Below are 25,899 nucleotides of genomic sequence, written 5' to 3' on the forward strand. Positions count from 1 at the left end.
TTGCAGGCAAAATCGCTCAAGCTTTGTGCTTATGGTGGAGACTGAATTAGAACGCACAAACTTTGGAGCACAAAGCAATCATCAGCTACATAAAATCACTGTGTTCCCTGCAGGCTACTACAAATACGCTTTGCTAAAAAAGCGTTTTAGTTGCTTGTGCTATAACTGACAACGTGAACAAATACAGTACCTGGAATAAACATATCAATCAAATCTGGTTACAAAAAATACATTTAAAAAGTTTTTCAAAGGCAAAAAAGGATAAATATCGCACATTTTATTCATGTATCCAGAGGGTTTTTGGACAGAATATGTCTGTGTCCGAAGAATTTGCAGTTAAAAGTGAATTTAAAAAGATTTGATGCAAGGACATTGTGTCACCGCATGTTTTTGCTGATATAATTTTGTGAGGTTAGTAAGCAAAAGCAAGCCCACAATATACAGCACGTGACAATAGCGTCGACAACGTAGACATCGGAACATATAGAAGCATCGACTAACCACGCCAAAACATTAAACGTGTTGATCGAATAAACCAGTCAAAAATTGGGGAAACAAAGGGCCCGATTTGGACAAAATTCTAGAAAAAAAAAACTGTTATTCTAAACTGACTTATTTGAAAAAAACGACAACATGTAGTAAGATTTGAGTGTTTGCATGGCTAATATCTATTGGACAACAATGCAGTTGATTTCAGGTGGAATGCACAGAACATTGCTCAAAAGTTGCATAGCGCATATTGTTAAAATGATGCATGGATGTTCGTATGTGATATATGCCGACATTGTTTGTTTTTAATCCACGTTTAATGAAGGCGCCAAAAATGCTACATAATGTATCCAAATTACGTTAAAACGAGTGATTGTTTTATGGTAATACATAGTCTTTTGTGTTTGGTTAGGATGAAAGTTTTGCTTAAAACTAAAAAATAATGACAAATACGACAAAAGTGTGTTCGTCTTACATATGAAAGTGCAGTAATAAAGTTTGGCAAAAAGATGAAAAAGGAAAAGAAAACCACGGTTTTTACATAAAATCCAATGATTTTACAACTACATTTCAATAATTAACATGTTTTTTGAAGGAAAGTTGACCAATTAGATGTTAGAACGTGGCAGATGGCTTTGAGTCCAAATAAACATGATATCATTTCAATTTTGGGTTAAAACAACTTTTGGAAATGACAATAAACTATTTTCGTAGAAGAAATATACACAAAGAAATGTGGAAGTAAACGGAACGAACTGGCATATTGCGTAACAAGGCGTATATGTAATCGACGTTCTACCTTTTACCCTGTAATAAAACAACACAGAATACATTAAGCGCAACACATACTTCTACAATAGCGACTTCACACAACAACAACAAACTACAAACACCCTTAAATTGACTGCATTTCGCGGACAAGCTAAAACATTATTACACCTATATATGCGATATCATCAACCTCCCAAGGTCTTGGGTGGCTTGTTGCTAAATTTATCATAAAAAGTCGGAATTGGTTAGTTAAATGTTTTGTAAATTACATTTAACTTAGGATGGGATGAACCAAAAATAAAACGCTTCTTCTTGGAAAGAATTTGATTTTTATGTCACATAAAGACACCTAGTGACGAGTTCACGGTATGCCCCAGCCCAGCCTATCCTATCATTAAACGCTAGTTGGGCACAATCTGTATTATAGCATAAAGCAAAACAAACAATATGTTCTTGTTGTGGCAAGGCTGATAATCAAATATGTTGATACAATTACGGTTTGTTATAATGCTGATTATACAATACATGCCGTAAGAGTCAAAAATGTTAAGAAAGGCAGTGTTGTGTCTAAAAAGTCAGCATATGAGAGCAAAGAAGATGCTGAAGCTCTAGATATAAATTGCGGTAACGATAGAAGGATAGCCCCGAAAAACACACATGTATAACGGGAAAGCATATGGGAAAGAAAAAGCTGACGAACATATTTGTATGTTGTTTCAACACAATAAAATCAAAAATAAGAGTAACAAACAAGTATAATGGAACAATTTGTTGAAAGCAGAAAAGACTTGAAAGTTGGAAGCATAAATCAAAAGTTAACTTTGCTTAGTATTTCCAAGCTCCTTAGCAACAGAAGTTTTTAAAAAATGTTTATTAGCTAAATTTCCATTCCACTTGACTTTAAAGTCCGGATTTCTTGACACCCGGGAAAGCAAATCATACAAAACTTGCTCGTATATTTTACTGCGATTGGGCAAATAATCGTGCTTTCTCCATCACAGAGAGGTTTGCACTGTCGTCAGGCGATACGGGGTCGTCCAAGGTCACATCGGTGAAGTTACCGATTGATTGGGGACGCTGACCCTGATCAGCAGGGGCAAAGGTCGAAAGCACTGGGTTGGATCCGTGATAAGGCTTCTTGGCTACTGATGGTGGTAAGAAAGGTTTCTGCAATGAATGATTGAAAGTTAGGTTGTGTTTATTGGGAGTTAGTGAAAAAGAAACCAGTACAATAAACGTTTCCAAATCTCAGTTTTGTAAAGCGAGTGTGCGTTGCAAAAAATGTGCTTAGTCCATGCGCTTTATATAAACAAACAAGCATTGAGTATTTGAGTTAAAAGTTATTCTTGAAAATAGGCGTGTTTCGTTGAATTTTATGCGCTGGTTAAGCCATCGAGTGGAATTAGAATTAGAATAACTAAATTAAGAAATAGCCATTGGTAACTAGTCTCAGACAAGTACTTACAAGTGGCATTGTGGGTTTTCCATTGGGTGGAGCTGGTGCCCCTCTGGCCGGTGCGGGACGATTTTGAACCGCAGGCGGTTGTGGTTTGATTGGTGGCAAATTTGGTGGCGTCGGTTTTGCCACAGATGATGGTGGCGCTGGTTTAAACGCTGGTGGTTGTGGAGGATGGTTAGCCACCAGTGGAGATGGTTTAAATGGTGCAGACTGCGTTACTGGTTTATTAACTGCTTTTGGAATTTGAGGCTTTGCTGCCGCAGGTGGAGCTGGTTTTACTGGTGGTTGAAAAGATGATGTTTGCTGTACTGGTGGCACTGGTTTCACTGGCGGCTGGTAAGATGGTGCTTGCTGTACTGGTGGCGCTGGTTTGACTGGTGGTTGGTAAGCTGGTGCTTGCTGTACTGGATGTATTGGTTTAACTGGATGCAACTGAGGCGGTGGTATCACAGGCGGAACGTGAGAAAATGGTTTAACAGCTGCAACTGGTGCGGGAGGTGGTGCCCTAGCTGGTGTCCCAGCTGGTCTTGCTGGTGTCCCAGCTGGTCTCGGTGGTGGTCCAGATGGTCGCACAGGTGGTTGAGTTTTATTTGCTGGTCCAGGTGGAGGGGGTCGCACTGGTTGAGATATGGTTGGCACAAAGTGGACGGGTGGTGACGTGTCCTTCTCGTCGTCCCAACCATTTGTCACGATGTTCTCTGAAGAGCAAAAAGAATAAGGTTTAGAATTTATACTGGTTCAAAATTGGTCGTGGAATGGAAGATTGCTCGAAAAAACAATTGGACACACGATGTATCGGATTTTACCAATTAAGGACCATTTTAAAATGTGTTAAGCGGTTTGACCAACTACATTACCAGTTAAAATGTGTAAACGGTATGACCAGTACATTAGCAGTTTGACATGCGAAAACGATTTAAACAAGTACATTACCAGTTTAAAACATGTGTAAATTGTTTGACCAGTGCATTTCCAGTTTAAAAAGTGCAAACGATTTAACCACGTAAATTACCAGTCTAAAATGTGAAAACGTTTTGACCAAGTAAATTACCAGTTCAAAACATTCTATTCCCAGTTTCTAAAAGTAAACATTTACCGTATTTCTGTGATCTCCATGACCCCTTGTAATTTGAATCTTGGGTACTTTCCGTTCTCGAATCTGCTGCCACAAACGGTATCTCTTTTCTTTCACCTCCTTGTTGTTTGTTTCGTCTTACAGCTTCCAGACGTTTCTCTCTGCAATAGGAAATTACAGAGTCAGTTGAGAAAAGATGAGTTTAGTGCATGTGTAGCAAATTTGAATCTTCATGCTTTGGTTGTAATGTTTCACCCTATTAGTCCTAATCTCGTAGAACAGTGGTTCTTAACTCGTTTCAGGTTATGGACTATCAGACAAATTTAAAGAATGTCCTGGCCCAATCCATTTACGAGTTTTGTGTAAAGTAAGCATACAACAAGCGTTCTGACTTGAAATATACTTCATTGTAACCGTAGTGAGGAAAAATTCTTGACAATTAAAACTGTAACCACATTTTACACATTACTATGCAACTATTTTCAATTTATCACCAAATATAGTGAAGTATATTGGCTTAAAATATATTCTTTCAATACAGAATTTCGAGGAGTGATATCAAACAACAGACAGTTATAAATGGACAGTAACTTGGATAAGCTTTTTACCGTGAATATGCAATAAATTATATGCAACTAATTCCAGTGTATCACCAAATACAAATAACGTCCTGTGGACCACCCAAAAAGTTATCATGAACTACCAATTGAGAACCACTGTGATAATGGGAACTTTTTTAGGTGTGAACGATTTCGCTGTATGGTTTAATGCATGAAAGTCGATAAAAATTGAACCAGTAATGTTTTCTTGCAAGTAAAAGAGATACATATTAATGGTTTTAATGAAATTTACATGCTTGAAAACTACGATGTGTAAGTAAGAGTTTTAGCATGTGTTTTTCTCTACACCGAATTAACATGCAAATCGACGGAAGGAAAAGAGATATAGTTTCACTCTGTCATGCCTTATATTTAAATTCATGGTATAGGTTCCAGTAAGTACAAGCACAACTAAACAAACGGAGTCTCTTCAGGTCTATTAACTAATTTTAAGCTATATTGTAACCTGTAAGAAATATCAAATAATTCTGGAGTGATCCAGGTTACCTAATGGTGTTTGAAGAAAAAAGCTTAGAAAAGTTATAATCATGCAAAACGCATTAAAGTCACTAATACCGGACAGAAAGAGCAAATTAATTGATGCCACAGTGCAGTGGGCCTTAACGTTTACAACATTTGCCCTTAACTTGCTTAAACTCTCAATTGCAAACCATATTTTAAGAGTAGTCGAACCTCTTGGCCAGCTTCGTCGAGTTTTAGGGGTTTAATTCACCCAGGTTAAGAACCACGAGGTTAAGTTTAGTTCTATGATTACACGAGTAAGTGTGAAAGGTCTAACATTCAAGCGCTCGCAGTCAAATTAATACGAGCGCTGGATGCACAGATAAGGGTTAGATTTTCAAGGTCATTCTCTTACTCTTCCAAAGGCGGGGCCACTTCCACAGCCCTGTAATCAGAACTGCGCTGCCTGGTTAGAGCCTTGCGCCGTTTTCTGCAACGGCAAAAAGCGGGTTTCGTACTGGACGGGATTTGAACTCACGAACCTCTGAACTTATTCGTGCCGATTTAGACGAGTGGTTGTCAAACTTCTTTGTAGAAAGCCTTGCACTACGTTTTCCGCATTTATGTGAGGTATGCAATCGAAACTAACTTATGATTAAACCTACGAAGTAGCTTCATACTATGAAGTAGAATAACCTGTTACTGAATGTCTTTAAATTCAGGGACCAACGAAGCCAAACGTTAAACATATAAATCACAAATTTGTGTTGTAGACTTGATCAGTCAAAAATGATTTAAAGGAATGATAGTTTAGTTTAAGAACATCCCAACATTTGCGCAGTGTGTGCAAAACTTTCCACGTGGCTTGGTAGGGTGAACAAAATGTTTGGACGACAAATCATCCAAATAGAGTATGAGGCATTGTAATTACATTAAAGCTTAACACAGTTTGGAAACCACTGGTCTTAAATCAAGCTTCCGTTTCTCGTTACGAGAAGAAAGTTAAGTTTGGCATTAAACCTGGTAGAAAACAGAACGTACTAACACCAAACATAAAAACAGTCACAAGCCATTGCACGACAAACAGAAGTTTCACATGCAGGCTGTACATTCTGTGCATTACCTGTTTTTGCGCATGGTCTGAATATAAGCGCGCCCTCCACAGTAACAATACCAGAGGAAACCTCCTACACCGAGAATGATGGGCAGCACAACAAGAAACATAACAAGCATCAAAACCATTTGGACATCACCTGTGAAAATTAAGACAAACTAAGAAATTGAACTGAAGGAACTGATGACTGGAGAATTTTGTTATGTATATGGTTAGTATGGTTCTTCATTGGTTTGTATAGCTGTGCATTGGTCGGTCTAGTTGTGTAAATGATTTGTATGGTTGTGTTTATGGTTTGTATGGTTGTGTTTATGGTTTGTATGGTTGTGTTTATGGTTAGTATGGTTGTGTATATGGTTTGTATGGTTGTGTTTATGGTTTTATGGTTGTGTATATGGTTTGTATGGTTGAGTATATGGTTTGTATGGTTGTGTTTATGGTTTTATGGTTGTGTATATGGTTTGTATGGTTGAGTATATGGTTTGTATGGTTGTGTATATGGTTTGTATGGTTGAGTATATGGTTTGTTTGGTTGTGTATATGGTTTGTATGGTTGAGCATATGGTTTGTATGGTTGAGCATATGGTTTGTATGGTTGAGTATATGGTTTGTATGGTTGTGTATATGGTTTGTATGGTTGAGTATATGGTTTGTATGGTTGAGTATATGGTTTGTATGGTTGTGAATATGGTTTATATGGTTGAGTACATGGTTTTATGGTTGTTTATTGATTTATATGGTTGTGCATATGGTTTATATGATTGTGTTTTGAAAAGAGTATCATATGGCAGTGGTCTTCAACCTTTTTTAAAAGCGACCCCAATTCAAAAGAAAATTAAAGCAGCATTTACATGCGACCCCATATTTTTCCGATAGAGACCCCATATTATTCCTATTTTCACGCAAATATGCCCGCTTAATTTTCAAGTAGACTTTAGACATTAGCATTTCGAGTGCATTATTACGCTCAATGTTATAGATCCCAAAATTTTGTTTAAATTTGGCCAAGCTAATTCGCGTTAAAGCCCACCAGTTTGCAGAAATCAGTAAATTTGTGTATTTTTCCTGTAGCCGCTGTATTATTTTGGACACAATATGTCATTCATGGGGCTCTATCACGCAACAATGGGTTGGACAACTTGTGGTTTATATAGATTATTGCACCACAATGATTAGATTGTGACACGAGGTACCAAGCTGTACAGCAAAACATGAGCAAAGGCTGGGAACTAGAACAAAAACGTATCGCTTGCAAATAAAGTTAAACGCCAATAAATTGAATTTATAGCGACCCCAAAAAAAGTTTAGGCGACCCCACTTGGGGTCGCGACCCACAGGTTGAAGACCACTGTCATATGGTATGGTCGCTCATTAAATGATGTGGCTGTGTATTATGCAGTCTGGTTGTTTATCATTTAGTATTACTGAGTATTGAACAGTATAGCTTGACACTGGAATACGGGGTGACGGGGGTGTATTCAAAACTATAGTAAAAATAAACAGTAGTATTTCCTACATAACAAAGGGCAGTAAGAAATATCCTTTACTTACCAATTCCATCCCGAATAGGCCCACTATCAATACTTCCACCCGTTCCTTCGTTAATGCAATCAGGAGGAGCAAAACCAGCATCACAGTGGCAGTGCAACAGGTTGTTGCAGACCTAAGTGGAAAATTGGTAAACGTTAAGAACGTTAACCACTTTAAGATTCAATTGCCTTAAGTTTGAAGAACATCAAACATCTTTTGGTTGCTCTGTGAAGCAGTGTTGTAAGCAGGCCTGAAATTAGAACCCAAACCCCAAAGTACAAGTCCAAAATCCGACTCGAAACACTAAAAACTGTGCTCTAACTAGAAGGGTAGCTTAGCACATATTGCCCTTGCATATACACTATAACCTATTTTGCAACTGTAATATATTCCCTATGCTTATTATATACTGGGTCCCATATCATCCAACATCTTTTACAGCCTTGATTGTTTCTGCAGGCAGAAACTCATGGGTCCCCAATACCGCAAAGTTGTAAACAGATAACCCTAAGAAAGGGTGTTGTAAAGTCAAACACAGTGATTGGTAGTGTTCCCTTAATAAACATGTTATGTAAAGTACAAACTGTCCTAAATCTCATGCAATTCAGATATTTTTATAAGTTTGTTTGCCTAAATAGCGTGAAGCACTGACATCTCAAATGGCATATTATACAAACTGTCAAAATGTCATTTCACTCAAATATTGTTAAAAAATTCACCCATTTTGAGGGGATAGTAGGGTAAATGTTAGGGCAGCAGGGTGAAACACAATAATCGACAGCTATAAATGCCAAATTCTACAAACTGTCAAAAAATCATCCAATTCGGACAGGGTTTAAAAATTTCACCCATTTTAGGGGGCTAATGGAGTAAATATTGGGGCTACAGGGTGAAACACAACAATCAACGCCTTAAAATTGCAAACTATACAAGCTATCCAAATTTTATCCAAATCAGACATTGTTTAAAATTTTACCCTTTTTCGGGGGCTAGTGGGGTAAATATTGGGACTACAGGGTGAAACATAACAATCGACGCCCTAAAATGGAATAATAAACAAACTGTCCAAATTTCATCCAAATCGGACATTGTTTAAAATTTTACCCATTTTAGGGGGTTAGTCGAGTAAATATTGGGGCTACAGGGTGAAACACAACAATCGACGCCCTTTAGTTGAACAATGAACAAACTGTCCAAATTTCATCCAAATCGGACATTGTTTAAAATTTTACCCATTTTAGGGGGCTAGTGGGGTAAATATTGGGGCTACAGGGTAAAACACAACAATCGTCGCCCTAAAATGGAACAATGAACAAACTGTCCAAATTTCATCCAAATCATTGTTTACAATTTACCCATTTTAGGGGGCGAGTGGGGTAAATACTGGGGCTACAGGGTAAAACACAACAAATGGCACATCTACATAACTATATCTTTCATCTGTGAAAATTTCATCCAAATCCATCAAACATTTCAAGGCAAAACGAGGTGGACAAACTTTGGGAAGAAAAAGAAAAAGAAAAAAAAAGAAAACAAATCGAGTAAAATCAATATGTGTCACCTTCAGGGAAGGGGACCCATAATTAGCCGGATAAAGTGAAAAATACTGCACAAATGAGGGAGACTGTAAAGTCAGGCCCTAATCAAGCAAGTTTTATTTAAATTTAAGTCCGAAACCCAGCCATACAGCCTGGCCCGACTTACTACTCTTTTTACATGATATATCCTATGATTATGCGATGCAATTTTTGCTGGTGGATATAGAATGGTGTAGGCTTACCCCATTTCCATTGCACGAGTCAGAACAGGTGAGAATAGGCATTGCAGAGCAGGTTCCGTCAGAGCAAACCTAAAATTTTGGTAAAATTATTATAGTTATACGTTGTTTCTGGTATAAATTATATAATCACGAGGCAGGAGCGACTGAATATGAAAAATTGAGACATTAGTGTCATACAATAAGCAGAAATCACAGCACATGAGGTCCAATAAAGACGTTATACCGAGTCAAGCTGGTACATCTACACTAAAATGTCATACAATATGCTGATTGAACTTTTGTTTGGGACGAGTTTTAACTATCTTTTAAAATTACCATTCCTCCAAGTAATCATTTGTATTTAGTGTTCTTTGTATTTAGTATATAACAAACTTAGACGTCATTACGAACAAAACGTACCATTCCATTACCACATGTTGAACCATCCTTTACAAGACCTGGGTCGCTTACATCACTTGCATTGGCGTCAGAGTGCGTTGTTTTACATACAGTTTTAACACCATCGATCGTGATTGTGTTCTTATAAGCGTTGTAATTACGGTTCACAATAGGGTGAGTGTTGCCACCGGTGCACTGCAGTTTTCCACATTTTGCGTTCCTGAAATAGATGTGTTAGAATTCTAGCTGATACCAATGAAACTGGAAAATGGGATAGGTTTGTTTAAAAAATCGGTTCAAAATGTCATGTATCCGGTATCAGGTTTCAACCGGTTTGGAGGTTCGGTAAGTGCCAGAAACCGGCTTTAATCAGTTTGAAACTCAAATATTCCGGCGAAAACCCACTCAAACCGTTTTTTTTCTCAAATTTTTGAGCCCCCCAAACCGAAAAATGAGAAAGACTTTGGCTTTCAAAAAGGGTCAAAGTTTTCTTTTAAACAACAACTTACTCTTCCGAGCATTTGACAAACTTTCCATTGTCGTCTTTTCCACAATTTCCATTCTTAGTTCCTCGCTTGTTCACCAGTTGATAGCAGATATCAGCCCCGTTGACCGCGCCTAAAACCATAGGTAAAACTTTAGTGCAGAAATTCGCACCAAAAAATCATTTTGAAAAGTTTAACATATGGTTCATAGTCTGATAAAGTGGACGATTTTGCAAATGGGTAACATCAAACGCAAAAATGTCAAAATCAAGAAAAAGCCAATCGAAGATTGATGCTACAGTACACGCCTGAAACCCGGTCCTAACCCAACGTTTTTTTAAAAACTTGAAAGATAGATTTATTATCTGTAAAGTTACTAATCAAATGATGCAGCGTGCACAGTCAGGGCTAAATACAGCCAGTTTCATTTAAACCCCAACCAGGTCCGACTACTCTATGGCAACCACATATGGGACGACGAGCACATGGAATTCCAAAAACCAGCCTAGCCCATAGCGGGCTTCTCGCTTTGCCACAGTTGCCACGTCAAACAGCAACAAATACACGAGGCCTTACCTGGACCCCAAACGTTCTCGCATTGCAAATCAAGCGTAAGACAGATTCCTTCGAAACACATAGCAGTGTTTGACTGGCAACCCATACCGTTCTCCATGTACACGTTCCCAGGACACTGGATAAAACAAATAAATGTTGAGATCAAGGTCCAAGACAACAGTATTATAGAGTAATGTAATTGTTTAGTTTAGTCTCAATGTCATGAGGTACTATACATATACATGCATATTATAGGGGTTTGAGCAGTTAAGTAACTATACTAGAGATGCTGCAGTATGGCTGTTTCATCATTTAACTACCAGAACCGCAAACATTTGTCAAAGGAACGCCACTGAACGTAAATTTAAGTTCAGAATTAATACTGTTATCACTTTAAACACTTGTTTCCTGTGACGAAATTAAGCCCTAAACGAACCAACACAATAAAACGACTCAAACCACTATGACTATATACTGCCGCGAAACGTAAATGAACGAACTATATCACTTATGGTCAAATTTATACATACGTTATGACAAAACAAGCGGTGCATATAAAACATACAGGATGGATTGGTGCATCTTAACAGCACTTGGTGCACATATATCGATATATTAGACGCTTGGATGGATGTTAAGGTGCATAAAGTGGTAAGTATGCACCAGGCGGTATAATTGTGCCCAATTGGTGATTTTAATGCGATTCTGTATATTTTAAATGCACCCTAAAAACCAAACCCTCAACCACTTAACAGCCTAACACAATAAAACAGAACACAAGTCATACGTTCTGTGAGTGACCGGTGCAGAATTCAGGCAAATCACATTCGTTTCCATTCGTGTCTCTACACACTGTCCCTGCCCTCGTGTATTTGCATGACTCACAACAAATGCCAGAGTCGCATTCAGCATGTGACATCAGTTTGCACGTCGTTGAATTGCAGCATTGACTGCGGATAAAAACACAAAAATTAACCCTCACTTTTGGGAAACTTTTCTGAAAAAAAAAATTGAGATTAATATGCCGGCATGGAGGCATTACAAAATATGTAAGCCGGAGACAGTGCACATTATGACTTCGCTAACCTATACGGCCAACTTTTGTCACCAGCTGCACTGTGCACTCTATGCAACTTCAAAAATCTCTTTGAACCCTACAAACCAGGACTTCTACATCTTTTTACTTCGCCACCCACTTATGTATGCTAATTATAGAAGTAAATGATCGTTTCACCCACAAACGTAACAGTATGAACAGAATGACTAATATGCGTGGCGCCTACCCAATTTACAAAGCGCCCACAATTTGGTTCTATCGATCAGGTTAGAAGGCCTAAAATGGAGTTAAATAGTTTGTCGAGTCAAATCAAAGTATTGTATGCATTACCATCTTATCAACTTTATTATTGATAAACGAATTCGTCAATCACCAGGGACGCCGAGACCCATTGAGGGGACTCATAGTATTATAATACTATACAACGTTAAGATGAACATAAATTCATAACTGGAATCAACACTGAAGCGTAAACAAGCGATCACGGCACATTCACATATAGACCCAGAAAGACTCCTGATGTGGGTTCGAATCCCACCGCAGGCTAGACTTTTCTAGCATATGGCTTGCCATATGGCAGTGGTTCTCAAACTTTTTTTGTTGCGACGCCTCTGGAAAAGTTTTCTGGACCTGCGACGCACCAGCAAATAAAATTTAAAGGGGAAACTTATTTTTAAAGTTGCGTTTATTGATTCAACAACAAAAAGCCACGAAACCGAACTATTTTGCGATGCCCTTGGAAAATTGAAACGACGCACCAGGGCGTCGCGACGCACAGTTTGAAAACTACTGCCATATGGGAATGCTTGGTGAACGGCCGATTCGGTATAACGCCTCCAATGGACCTGACGTACTGTGATTTATGGATGAGTATGCCGTGATTGCTGGTCTGCATCGACGCTTCAGGGATGATCCCAGTATGAATGGACTCATCTTAGATAACGTTGTATAGCATTTGTTACTATGGGTCGCCTTCCATAAAGGGAACATAAGTTTTTGTCTGCATTTTTTTTCTTTGTCTAAAGCTGGTTTGTTCCAAGCGTTTGGTCAAAAACGATTTCCTATTCAAATTTATTTCTGATTCTTTATTACGCCTTTAATGGGTCTGCCTTGCTATGATGTACTATACAGCGTTTAACACAATTTTGGCCCATGTTAATCATCCCAAGTACGACTTTTCATAAAAATATACAGACTGAGAATATAGACCTACCTTGTGCAGTCCTCTGGCAATCCACAATCACATTCTTCTCCAGTTTCAACAATGTCATTCCCACATTTAGGTCCTCCATACAAACGATCAGGTTCGGGGACATTTAGGAGGCAATTGCCAAGTCCGAGTTTTAAACTTTGTTGGAGATAAGTTTCACTACATGATGACCAGGCTTTAGACGATGAAAACCTAGAGATAAAAATTGCAAGACTTTGAGACTGCTGTATACTAACTGCACAAACCACGTAGCTTAGTAAGGTGTTGAAAAAAGAATTCACATTTTCTACAACATGGCCTTGACGGTATCGTTTATTATTATGTTAACGATATTTCTAAATTGAATTATTACCAAGAAGTATATTTTACAGAGGTGGAGTTGCACTAATTCCTAATCTAAAGTAACATCAAGGGAAAAAAAAACGTTTTTCTGGAGTTGACCATCTTCATGTGACAAACAACGAACACAGAAAACGCATACTCAACAAATTGGCAACAAGGAACTAGGCCGACTAAACGAAAATTTCAACCAAGTTTTTGTTTTTGAAAAAAGAAAATGTATCACACCGAAATCGAGCTACATGTAAAAAAATATCCACCTTCTCTAAAACAACATTTAAAGCGTAGATGGTTTGTAAAAACGTAATTATTTCGACCCTGGTGAGATAAAAATTCCACAGGTAACACCAATAACAGGTAAGACCTAGCCTAAATCTGAGTTAATCCCGCAAAGGTGTGTATAAACATGTGTACTTATTTGTGAAGTTTTAAGGCAGACAACAATGATCCGATTATTCTTGTATATAAATCGTGCGATTTGGTTCGTAGAAAACCAATCTAGGAAGTTACCAAATGCTACGTATTAAGTAGATTGTATAAAAGCAATGAGCTTTATTATAAAGGTAAGTGAGCAAAACCTGTTGGTTGCACTAGTCTTCACGGCCAATCGCTTGTCACCGGCTGGATAGATATGACCTTACAAGATGATACAGTGTGTATATCTATAGCAGGCTTAAAAAGTCATTTATTATTCTGTTTAAGTAATTTGACACCATCAATGTATTTTTCAAATATAATGTGATTTAGGAGAGGTATAGTAATAATACAGTAGCAAAGCCTATTGGTTACACTAGTCTTCACGGCTAATGGCTTGTCAACAGTTGGATATGACCTTACAAGTCGAAACTCTGTGTACATCTACAGCAGGGTAAATTGCAACCGTTAAAAAGTCATTCATTATTTTTCTGAATTAATTTGGCATCATCAATGTGTTTTTCACATATAATGTGATTCAGGAGAGCCATTACCACCAAATGCTACTCATTAAGTACATTTCATAAAAACAGTAAGGCATTATTATAAAGATAAGTTAGTGTAGCCTGGATACACTAGTCTTTTCGGCCAATGTTGTATCACCAGCTTTGTGATATGCCCTTAGAGATCGACACACATACACTGTCTGCAATTAACCAGACCGCAACCTAAAAGTGTAATATAATACGTTTGAATCTTTTTGTATAATTTGGCATCACCATTACCTTATTCAAATAGAATCTATTTGTCTTTATATTAAAGTAGAATCGAATGACGTTCTCCGTTGTGATAATACACGCTAATCCATTGTCAGTTCGGCGGAGAGAGTAAAGCAGTTTTGAAGCATGTAATTTGTCCTTAATTACAGAACCAAATAACAACGTGCAGAATGAAAATTTGACATTCGTACAAGTATTATTATTAACGATCTTCGTTCTATCGCTCATAACTTAATACTAAAGAAAGATCATGTTTGAAAACTGTTCTCAAGATTGAATGATTCGCGTTGATTCAAGTGGTTCAAAACGCAATAATCTAAGAGAGATTTTGTTAAAATGGAACTTGAGCGTCAAAGTATACAACTCGGTAATAGCATCAGCGATTTGTCAAAATTTTAGATAAACAGTTCTTAGCTTTTTGAACAAGCATATCTAAACCTGAAATGTAGAACAAACAACACAAGGCTTTGCGAAAGTAAAATGTGACCCCTTGTTAATTGATGGACATTTCGTATTGAATAACGACCCTTGTTGCCGGGACGAAACCAAAAAACCGGTAAAAACAATTGGCGCAAGAAAAGAATGATTTTGTGAAATTAAAACTGCTTGAGAACGCCCGAAAACGAAAAACGAACTGCTTTCAGGTTTTTGAGAATAATACAGTAGAAGGATATACTAAGAGCTTCGTTTTAAACGTTGTTTACAGCAACTTACCAATAAACAATTTGAACACATATGGCTCCCTTGGGCAACGATAAAAAACATGATTTTAGCGAATTTAACAACTAGACACTGGATGCTTTACGAGCGCCAGTTAAATAAATTGCTACAGACAAAAAAACATATTTTAACTAAACAGGTTTTTTTTTGCTACACAAGTTCTATGCCACCACTTTTTAAATAATAAGTTACATCATTACACATATTTTATCACCCCGTTGGTGCCGGTTTGTAGCCGCGCAAGCTTGTCATACTGTTTTTTTATGCGTTTGTCGCTTTAAATGAAATTGTTCTTTCAATATATGCCATTATCCTGATCGAAATGTCGATTTATTTATTATAAAACTGCTGGAAAAGCATTACTCGCTTTTACAGTATTACACCTTCAACAAATCAGCCCTATTGTCCAATAAAAAAATACTTCGACACTTTAAAGTACAATGTGTGTATTTTCGGAGGCAGAATACGAAGCTAAAATCGCCTAAAATGGCCAAAGTATAACAGCCTCTGATCTAGTCATCTGCAACAATGCCGTGTAAAAAGCACCTGGTGAGAATAAATGGAAATGGCGTTACACTGCTAGCTAGGAACCAGTATCGGTTACGACCTCTTCAGGTTCCAAGAAACAAAAGCGCCAAATTTGAGTCAAAACCCAAATTCCAGCTGAATTAAAACCTTGAAAAATTGGTTTGTTTAAAAAAACACTGTTGGGTAAAAATTCATGACGAAAGAATATATAAATGTACAATTATTGAGGAAACAAATCAAACATCAGCTAATACAAATCATAGGTAAAGAAATTCAAACTAGATTATAATCTTTGAAACAATTTGAACACAATTAAGCACCCAACGATATTTTAAACACGGTAGGACAAGAATAATGGACGAAAAATGTACAACTTTAACATTGACTATTAAAATTTATAAGTAAAGAAAACTTAATTCAGACAGAAACATATACTTGCAAAACAATTAAACTCCATGGGCAATATAAGAAGAATTTAAAAACAAAGCGTTTAATTTCTGCACCGACATTTTAAGTTTATCAATGTAGGGGACATTTGATTTCAAGTTTTTACCTTGTACGTGACTTTCATTGATCACGATGGGAGAAACTGGCTTATGAGCGCACGTGATCAGCCAGTCATGATGAGTCGAAGTCAGCTGATTAATTAATTAATCGCAATGCACCGTTGTCACCTGGGCTGTGCAATTCAGCTTTACTATGTGGTCATATATGGTGCTTAACGCCATTTGATTGCAGACTATTTATGGAAATTTAATTGACGCTAAAACGAAGGTAAATGTGAAGAAGCCATCAATTTCACAAGTAATTAAACTATATACAGAATCCGTTACTGTAAATTGCCTTACACCAAGTAACGCTTTGAATAGGGGTGGCAATTTATTATTTTGTCTTATATTGTTACGATAAAAGTGTTTCAATTTGGCAATATCTAAACCTCGAACAATGTTAAAGGATTGTTGTCTCTAATACAATAATTTTGTAACAACGACAAAGGGCAAAGCATTGAAAAAAAAGTCAAGTTAAAAACACAAAACTAAAAAGCATTTTGTTTAAATCAACATGAATTTTATGTATTTTTATGTTAGTCCTAACTATGTCTGTTTGCATTATACTGTGGTTTGTTAATTTAGTTTTTAATATTTGACATTTTGTATGTTGTTTTTACAATTATTCTTTTCAAACAGTGATTTGAAATACTGCTGGATTTCCAGTTGCTTGAACATGTCAGAATTTCAAAGGTGTAGCTGTAATGTGTTTTTTTTACTCAGAATTTGGCACTGTAGTTCCCTGGAATATGACCTCATGGTCACTCTCACTCATACAGGGTTCTTGCTAGTAGAAGGAAGTAATACGTAATTTCCGTTCGTTTTCATAGGTAGTTTTTACAGGGCATTGTTATAATAGATGACCATTGGCTACTATCTCACATTTTTTATATTAAGCGAAACAAAAATAAGGAAGAATTTGCAGCAAAACTACCAAACCTTTTTAAAAACACAATATCATATAAGCACAAATTTATTTACTTATTTCATGAACGAATTACGTCATGTAACAGCTGTGTAACAAACAAGGTGATATCCCGAATGTAAACGGATAATTATCGATTTGCTAATTGTTAACAAACCGCATGTTGACCAAAATTCGACACCAATGACTTGAACCACTAACAACCCGGCAAAATACTTTTCAATTGGCTTGTCAACAACCGCGTTTATGCGCAAAACGTGACTGAAAAACCATTCTCATTCAATGGTGCAAGTATGGAAGGAGAAACATCGGTCGTTTAAAAGTCTTGTAGAAAACGTGATGACTCATCAAATGGGTCGATTTATCGGATTGTACAAGACGGCCTAAAACGTCTGTTTTATGAAATTCCCTTACGAAGGATTGAAAACAGATGCGAGCTAGTGTTTGCGTTGAGTTGTGGCGTGCTTGCGTTTATTTTTCCACTTCGTTTATCGCGCACTGTACTACGCGCATTCAGTGTTATTTACCCTGATGCAGGCGACTGGTATAGGACGTCGAAAATTCGAAAAAAATATAAATACTCTGGAACCTTGATAGCTTAAATATAGATGTGAACCACATGTTTTAAGTTTCAATTTACGGTTTTCCTTCCTCAGGACACTTCGACTCACCCAAATTTTGCATAACATATTATACCTATTTGTAATAAAGATATAGAACACATTAGAGAGGCGGGATAAAGGTTGTATGGAGCCTTGGCTCTGACTTGAAAACGGGGCCCAGTCATACATAAGAGTACATATAAAACTGTATCTAATTGGGCAAAAACAGTAAAACATTTGGCGGACCCAACTGTAAACCAGTCAGTGCCATTATTCTGTGTTAACAATTCAAGTGGGTGTCATGAAAACCCAAACTACTTGTTTTCCAAACAACACGTTTCAGCACAAATTGACTCATTTCAAAGTTTTGACGCGCATTCCTTACTACAGGTCGAGTGATGCCGCTGTTAGGCGAAAAATAAACAAGAGAAGCTTGTTGATTATGTAAATGATGAATTGCTGGACGCGTTAGCTAGGATTGGCAGACGTGGAATGCGGAAAAGCCAGACGGATGCATTTCCTTAAAACCGACATCTGGCTTGGCTACATGTTAACCGAAAGCATATGATTGACAACACTTAAGAAGCGCAAAATTACGGGTTTGTATGGCGAGATATAACTAAAGATTTAGTGTTATCAAAATTGTTCAGCTTGCAACACACCAACATACAATCCTATTCACACTTATATTGTTCACACTTTACAGGCAAAACATAGTTATTTTACGAAAACTTGCTTAGATGTGATAGATAGGACTGCTTTTGGTAACAAAACAGAATAAAGTCCAGGTATTGTTATGCACGCTCGCATTTCATCATGACCTAACATGCGCGACTTTACAAAAGCAAATCTTTTGGCAGATACAGTTTTAAGGTATTTAATCCAAGTCAAGGTTGCGAAACACTGATTAGGCAGACCATGACTTTTGCCACGTTACACCATATTCTTGACAAAGTGCTAACAGAGCCGATTTTAAATGTATATTGCTATTCAATATTACGACATTTTTTGTTGTTGCACCAGGTCATGCGACATATGGTTGTTGGGCAAGACGGCAATGATTTATGCGGTGCTTATAAAATGTGATTACTTCAGCTGTTTACTTGCAAGTTTTCTGTGCCCGCAGGCTAACCATGGCCCGTGAACTCACTCATTGCAGGCAAAACAACATGCTTGCGCTTGTGGGTGTTTAATACGGAAGTAGTATTGGCGTGTTTATGTCAATGTGTAAGGGTCAAATTACAGCTAAAAACATCTGGAAAAGAGTCATCAATGTAGTCACCAAAGAACCTCTCTACTTTTTTTTAAATGTCCAAAACATGTTCTTAAGTTCAGAAAATCAATTACTAAGACTGTGAGTAATAATGCGCACAATGTATCAATTTTGTGCTGCTTGTGATTACAATTATTAACAGCAAGCTTAAACAACGATTATATAAGCCCCTGTTGTCGACTGTTATAGCACAACGATTATGTATGCCTCTGTTGTCAAAATCATAAGTTCGGTGCCTGGTGGTATTATTTTTAAATCCAACCAATTGACCAACCCTATTTTGACGGCAAAATTAATCAGTATATGCGGTACGTGCGTTATCCTGAGCATTGCTCCAACCCCGTGAAATCTGATGTGTTAAACTAAATTGAAGTCACCAAAAAACGATACATTAAATTTCAAGCTAAGCAATCCCTAAGCCCTGACAATGAACCAAAATGTCAGCATGTCAAAAAAATACAAGTATGTGTCAACACGTTTGGACTTAACTGTGTCAACGACAAGCATTTTTCCAGATCCCGAACAGACCCTTTAATTACAGCGGAAATCAATGGCCATTACAGAGTGACGTAAGGCTGGAGGTTGGGAGACCGGCCTTCAACGAAAATTCACCGAAATAGCCTTAACGTGATGTAAGATCACATGATTTGCTCAACTGCTAATTGGGAATTTATCCTTGGTTGAGCGTTTTGAGTCATAAACGATTTGAAAGAACAAGACAAAATTAAGTTTAAGACCAAATTTCAGCACAGAAATGTGTAGATAAACTATAATAAAAGCAATAAAGAGAAAATCGAATCAATTGTCACAATTATGTTCAGAATTTAAGACCAATATTCAACTGAGAAATGTAAAAAAAAAAAATTTGAACAGTAATGACAAAAACGCAATAAAGACTGCTGTTACTCCTGTACTTAAAATTAACAGATTTGGGAATCCCCTGACATTTTAAATAGAGTTGCTACATTTACAAATATAGTATGAGCAACCAGCCAGGAAGGAAAGACACAACCTTCACCACTGCTAAATTTGTAAACCAATGTTTTCGCCAAAAACCACAGTCCATATTCAGTAACCTGCCCTTGCCTGAAATTTACATTTTGGTGGACGAAACATCAGCACAATTACAAGTTCCTACAAAACAACTAGTAATTTGTTTAGCATCACACCACAAATTTGTTAAACTAACTTTACTGTTTACAACAGATAGTTGGACTGCCCTACAGAATGGCTGTGTTTTACAGAAAACTAAAGTATTTGGTAATTAAAAAGCAATAAACGTCCACAAGAAGTGTTGAAACCAAAGCAAACCACTATAAAACTGACATAACTAAGAATAAGACAATCAAGTAGATTTAAACTTGCTTATCATACCACTAACTCTTAAATTCCTTTTAATGGCTTAACAAATTTATGCCAAAAGGTATTTTTTGAGTTACACGGGGTCATGCTTCTGCAAATTTTGTTTAAAAAACAAATATAATTTAGTTGTTCTTACCCTGATGAAGGAGCCATGAGGCAATCGACATCCCTTGGGCATGAGCAGTCAGGCGTATCGTGGTTCATCCCAAAATTATGTCCCATCTCATGAGCTATCGTTGCGGCAACCTTCACTGTAGCGCTCTTGTCCTAAAACCAAGTAATAACTTCAAGAACTATTCAAGGAGGCTAACATATTCCATTTAAAGGACAAACAAGGTACTAGATTTTAGTGTTGGACTAGTTTTGACACCATTTGGAGTTTGGATTAAAAAATATTTTTGTAAAGGGTCACAGACTATGTGGTTTTAGATGGTAGAAAATTCAACAAATCTTTTACAGACTCATATATATCTGACTTAAGAGCATTAAAAACACTGGTCTACATCAAATATATATACTTAGACTTCATTAGCATGTAAACCCCTGTAAACCAAGTTTCGATAATTGAAAGGTCCACCAATTAACTACACATACTGAAATTGTTACAAATTGTGTTTCTTTACACAAGAAACATTGATATACAAGTTCTGAAAGTAGTGCAGAAAACAGTAATGTAAAATCACAGCAGCAGTGCATACCTCATTGACACCTCCTGATCTTGTTCCGCACATTGTTCCAACTGTTGCCATGCCAATTGTGGCCCCGTCAAAATTGTTGCCGTATAATAACTGAACATTGTCAACAAAAACCCATGGAGAATCTGGTGGATCCGACTTGATTTTCTTTTGTCGATAACTCAAGAACTCATTCAGCACCTACATTGTAATGTTAAGCAAAAGCCTTGTACATAGTGTTTATAGCAGTGGTTCCTAACTCCCAGTAAAAATAATATCGTGGACCATTTCTTTTTGGAGCAAGAATAAAGTACACATACGAAACAACCATTTCAGCTTGAAACATAATTCTTTGAAATCGATTTTCAAGAAGTGAGATACAATTATTCTTTTAACGTGTAATATTAGTTTATCACCAAATATAGTGGACACCTTGTGGACCCTCCAAAAAGTCAGCATGGACCACCAGTTGTGAACCACTGGTTTATGGTTTTGCCTACCTATATTAAAAAACTATGAAACCTATTATAACAGTAAAACCTATTATGATCTAATACAAAACTTTATATTAGATCATAATAGGTTCTACTGTTATGTAATATGTTGACAAAAAAATGGAAAAGTTTTATTCACTGCCTTAATAACATTAAAGTTCATTTGTTACTCTTTTTTTTACTTCACACAGCAACAAAAATGTAAGGCTTTTTGCAAAGATTACTATGATCTTTGCTTATGTGGTTAATTACAAAAAAATCTCATGTTTGTCAACGTTGGTTAAGTTGAATCATGCAGAAAATTGCCTGTGGCAAGTGCACCTACCTCTTGTGCGTTGGTCTTGAACGGAATTTTGTCAGTCTTTGTCCAAGCCTCAATGTTGGAAAGGGCCACTCTGACGCCCAACAAACGATAATATGAATCAAGAATATTTGCAATTTCCTTAATCCTATGATCGAGGTCAAGGCGATCATATTTCTTGGTCTGTATATGAGATAAGTTGTTTTGCAGACCAAATAAATGAAGCTTTCACTGAACAATGTACATAATAAGCAACAGTACATTGTTTGCACAATGCCAGTGTTTTTACATATACTATTCTTGATTCATTTGTTAAAATGTTATGTGATTACTGTACATGTGTATATTTACACAGCATATGTCAGTGTTTCCCAACCAATGGGTCGCGACCCAAAGTTGGGTCGCCTGAAAATTCTGTTGGGTTGCCTGTTTTTGTGACAAGAACATCTACTATTTGACTTCATTTCGTAGCGTTATTATTTTATTTCACATGACTTTAAATTGTTGCCTAATAATCACATGCATATTTTTATTTTGGCAATAACTCACCACTGCATTATCAGCCACCACCATAAGCTCAACAAATTTTTTCTCCGATGACACAGCTCGCTTGCTTCTTGAATGCATAGTTTTATCTGTGAAACAACACATATACAACCAGTTAAAATATGTTTTAGCAAAAGCATAGAAATCTGTTTAGATGCAAGTTACCATAGGCCAATATGTTAAGTCGTTAACCAACTACATTATTATCATAAACATAAAACTTACACATAATATTTTAAACAAAACCAAATATTAACTTGTGAAAAACAATAACTATTGGAACAGCAGCATTGCATTGATAAACACTAAGGTAAAATAATTATATACTTGATGACATCCATGCTTTGTTCAGCATTGTCACAAAGTCATGTGCATCATGAGTTCCACATGAACCACCAAGTTCATTTTTGTCATTGAGATGATATGCAGTATGTATGTCATTGTTAAAATATGATGAATTTGATCCCTTTCTGACTGGTTCAAAGACTATTGTTTTGCCATCCATAAAAATTGCACCACTGTCAAAAAAAAATTATTAAATGAAGGTTTGAAAGGTGTAAATGATGTCGCACTGGTACTACTAACAAATATCAATACCACAATTTATATTTGTAATAAAACACTTTTTTTCTTATCATCCCAATTAGGATCATATATGCAGACTACACACTAAAGACAAGCAAAAAGTAATTCCATTCCTGAATGAAGAAATAACCATAATGCCCATGTTTAAATGCATTATTTAAAAAAAACTGCTTGGAATTGTTATGTACACTTAGCAACAAAATACATCTTTTGAAAGCATACCTTAGTCCATAACAAGTGCTCATTACAACAAGACTGTTTTTAATCCCCTTAACCGATCCTTGATAATAACAATGGTTTCTCTCCTAAAAGCAACAATTTGAAGTTGACGAAACATAGAAACTTAAAAATACTGTTGCTGCCAGGCATAATGTATCAACAAAATTTCAGCTCTTCCGGCAGTTTTTTTTTTTTTTGTGTGTGTTTCGCCGCCCTTTTCGCTTTACAAATACTTGTGTTTGCAATTTATGTCATTACCCTGATGAAGTTGTTTCGTATGGGACATCGAAAAGTTGGCATATTAGAATAAAAAAAAACTGCCGGAAGAGCTGAAATTTTGTTGATAGAAACTTAAAGTTGTTGAGATCTTGGAAGGCCAAAGATAATAAGACACACAGACTAATAGGCACAGTAAAAATATGAATTGTTATTTGCATTTCTCGCCCCTTTTTTGTTTTGGGAATTTTGGGTTAACTTGGAGTGTTATCACCATGATGAAGGTGACTGTTGAATAGGCTATTGAAACATCAGTTAAAACACTGCATTAGCCAGAAGATAGTTATTTAGTATATATTTAGATGTTGTTAGCAGCAAGTAAAATCAAGCAGTCACTGTTGTTGTTAGTTAAATACTGACCTTAGTAGAAGGTCTATGCATTTGCAAGACATCGTCATCATCAAAAGTTGTTGTTGAAAATGTGCGAGGTAGAAGTTCTTCATTTATTGACATATCTAATTCATACCGACTACCATTGACTTCGAACACAAAGAATGTGTCATGATGGTGAAGTCCAGTGGTCTGCAAATAAAAACCACTCAGATACACCATACACACTGTTTAAACATTTGCACACTCAAAATGTTTAATGTCAAACTGTTGTTACTTTTGTGTGATTTAAGTTTTCTACTTTTGAAACTGATTTTTGTGGTTTATAAAATCTACTGTATTTAGGAATGTTTCTCTACCTTAGAGCTAGTAAGAAACTTCTTTTCACTGACAAAAACACATAAAATCTTCTTACATTATCAAACAAAGTACTTAGTCCAGATTTTCTTCTGGTATATTTTCCATCATGAAATTGTAATGGCTTAAAAAGGTGATATCCTGGTTGGTAATTGTCAACTGTAAAGAATACATGACAAATTTAATAAAACTGAAATTTTATAAACAAAAACAATCCAACCAAAATCCAATTTACTGGTTTACCTGACAAACTGGAATGTGCATCAATTTCAATTTCTTCATATGCGAACGTGATGCTTAGCAAGAATGAAATACAAATACATATGGATAGTTTCATATTCAGGACAAATAAACATTTACCTAACGTTAATCTGAAACAAAGGTAACAAACAAATTTAACAAGAATGCAACATAACAAATGCAACTATTGAATTGCCCATTATAGTATATTTCGCGTAATAATACACCTCTACATTTATACATTAGCTAAGGATTAGAAAATGCCTCGTGCTTAACTTAATGTACACAAAATATTTAACAATTTGCACAACAACCTCTTATGGGCTGAACAGACTCAAGAATGATGTTGTGAAAAAAGTAGTTATCGCCTGAATGGTTTTGGTTCCGGTTCACGAACACGAAAGAAAATCCCCCTAATCTAGCCGTGTGGGAAAACAATTTTTTTCTTGTCCATGGAAAAGGGATGACATTGGTGGCTTTATTTATTTTTATTGTTGGATAGAATGATCAGAAAAATTATAAAATGAGAGTCATTTCATTCTTCTCTCGGGCCAACATGTCCTAAATTTTGAGTAAACTCAGAAAACCCGGCAATTTGGTGAGCTGGTAGTCAGTTTAGGAAACCATGCAATGTGCACCACATTCGGAAATTCTAACCTGCCTTTTTCTGACAAATTTATTTTCCATTGCCAAGTTCGATTTGCTACTTTAACAGTGAAAATGTGACACCATTTTGTTTGAACACGAATCAAAATAACAACACTTTTACGAATGGCCATCTTTCATTAGGACTTTCATACTAAAAAGTTTAGATCTACAGCATTTGTGACAAGGCCAAAATTATGCACATGGGTCAAACAACCTAATTTGTAAAAAGTCACCATGCATTTAAATCGAAATAAACCTAAAATCATAGGTTGAGGTTGGACACAAGCATTATGAACATATCCTCTTCTCCACGAATCAGAACGTCAGAATCTGGGATCTCCTCCACTTTCCAAGGAGCTTTTACTTCGCTACGAAATCTCCCACTCAAATCAAATGGCTTCAGTAGTTCTTCAGTAACCTCAACACCAAGCTTCTCAAACTCCTTGGTTTTTTGAATCAGCAAGTTTTGCACACTGTCGATGGACTTTAAATGATCGACAACTTCTTCTAGTCCACTAGAAATGCAATGTCAAACCTTCATTGTATTCTTTTATTTGACGCAATTGCCTCATAGATATCTTTGTACTTGCTAAAAAAATGGTTGTATGTAACTACATCGCAAATGCCTTCCAATACACATTTCATAAACAATTCAGGAGCAAGCTTTCCCACTTCATATTCATTTCCACCCGGCAACTTCAGTGGTTCAATAACTTGAGGAAAACTAAAACTCATCAGCGCCAAACAGCCGTCGTGTTTTAAAACCCGTCGAGCT

At 36.6% G+C, this 25,899-nt stretch overlaps 1 protein-coding gene across 1 annotated transcript; it reads right to left on the reverse strand.

Moving 5' to 3' along the window:
• Positions 1–262: 262 nt before the first annotated feature.
• On the reverse strand, positions 263–24,603 carry LOC145220180 (disintegrin and metalloproteinase domain-containing protein 12-like). The gene is made up of 20 exons (XM_080087455.1): positions 24,480–24,603; positions 24,295–24,395; positions 23,910–24,071; positions 23,277–23,359; positions 22,797–22,987; positions 22,473–22,558; positions 21,948–22,106; positions 21,153–21,329; positions 20,591–20,721; positions 12,968–13,156; positions 11,485–11,647; positions 10,719–10,833; positions 10,167–10,275; positions 9,679–9,877; positions 9,280–9,348; positions 7,521–7,632; positions 5,979–6,108; positions 3,816–3,955; positions 2,726–3,417; positions 263–2,427 (listed from the first exon to the last, which is right to left on the reverse strand). Exons 1-20 carry the CDS (start codon positions 24,571–24,573, stop codon positions 2,221–2,223), a joined length of 3,309 nt encoding a protein of 1,102 aa, XP_079943581.1. The 5' UTR covers positions 24,574–24,603; the 3' UTR covers positions 263–2,220.
• Between the last annotated feature and the right edge of the window lie 1,296 nt (positions 24,604–25,899).

This window comes from Phallusia mammillata, chromosome 3 (genome assembly GCF_965637545.1).
Source record: "Phallusia mammillata chromosome 3, kaPhaMamm4.hap1.1, whole genome shotgun sequence".
In the NCBI taxonomy this organism is placed as follows: domain Eukaryota; kingdom Metazoa; phylum Chordata; class Ascidiacea; order Phlebobranchia; family Ascidiidae; genus Phallusia; species Phallusia mammillata.

What these genes read in the sequence shown, in the direction of transcription:
- LOC145220180 (XM_080087455.1), bottom strand. Translation starts at nt 24,573, where the DNA reads ATGAAACTATCCATATGTATTTGTATTTCATTCTTGCTAAGCATCACG. An exon ending in TCAAGACCAACGCACAAGAG is followed by an intron (nt 21,330 to 21,947) that starts GTAGGTGCACTT and finishes ATTACAATGTAG; the next exon opens with GTGCTGAATGAGTTCTTGAG. An exon ending in CAGACCATGCGCAAAAACAG is followed by an intron (nt 3,956 to 5,978) that starts GTAATGCACAGA and finishes TTCCTATTGCAG; the next exon opens with AGAGAAACGTCTGGAAGCTG.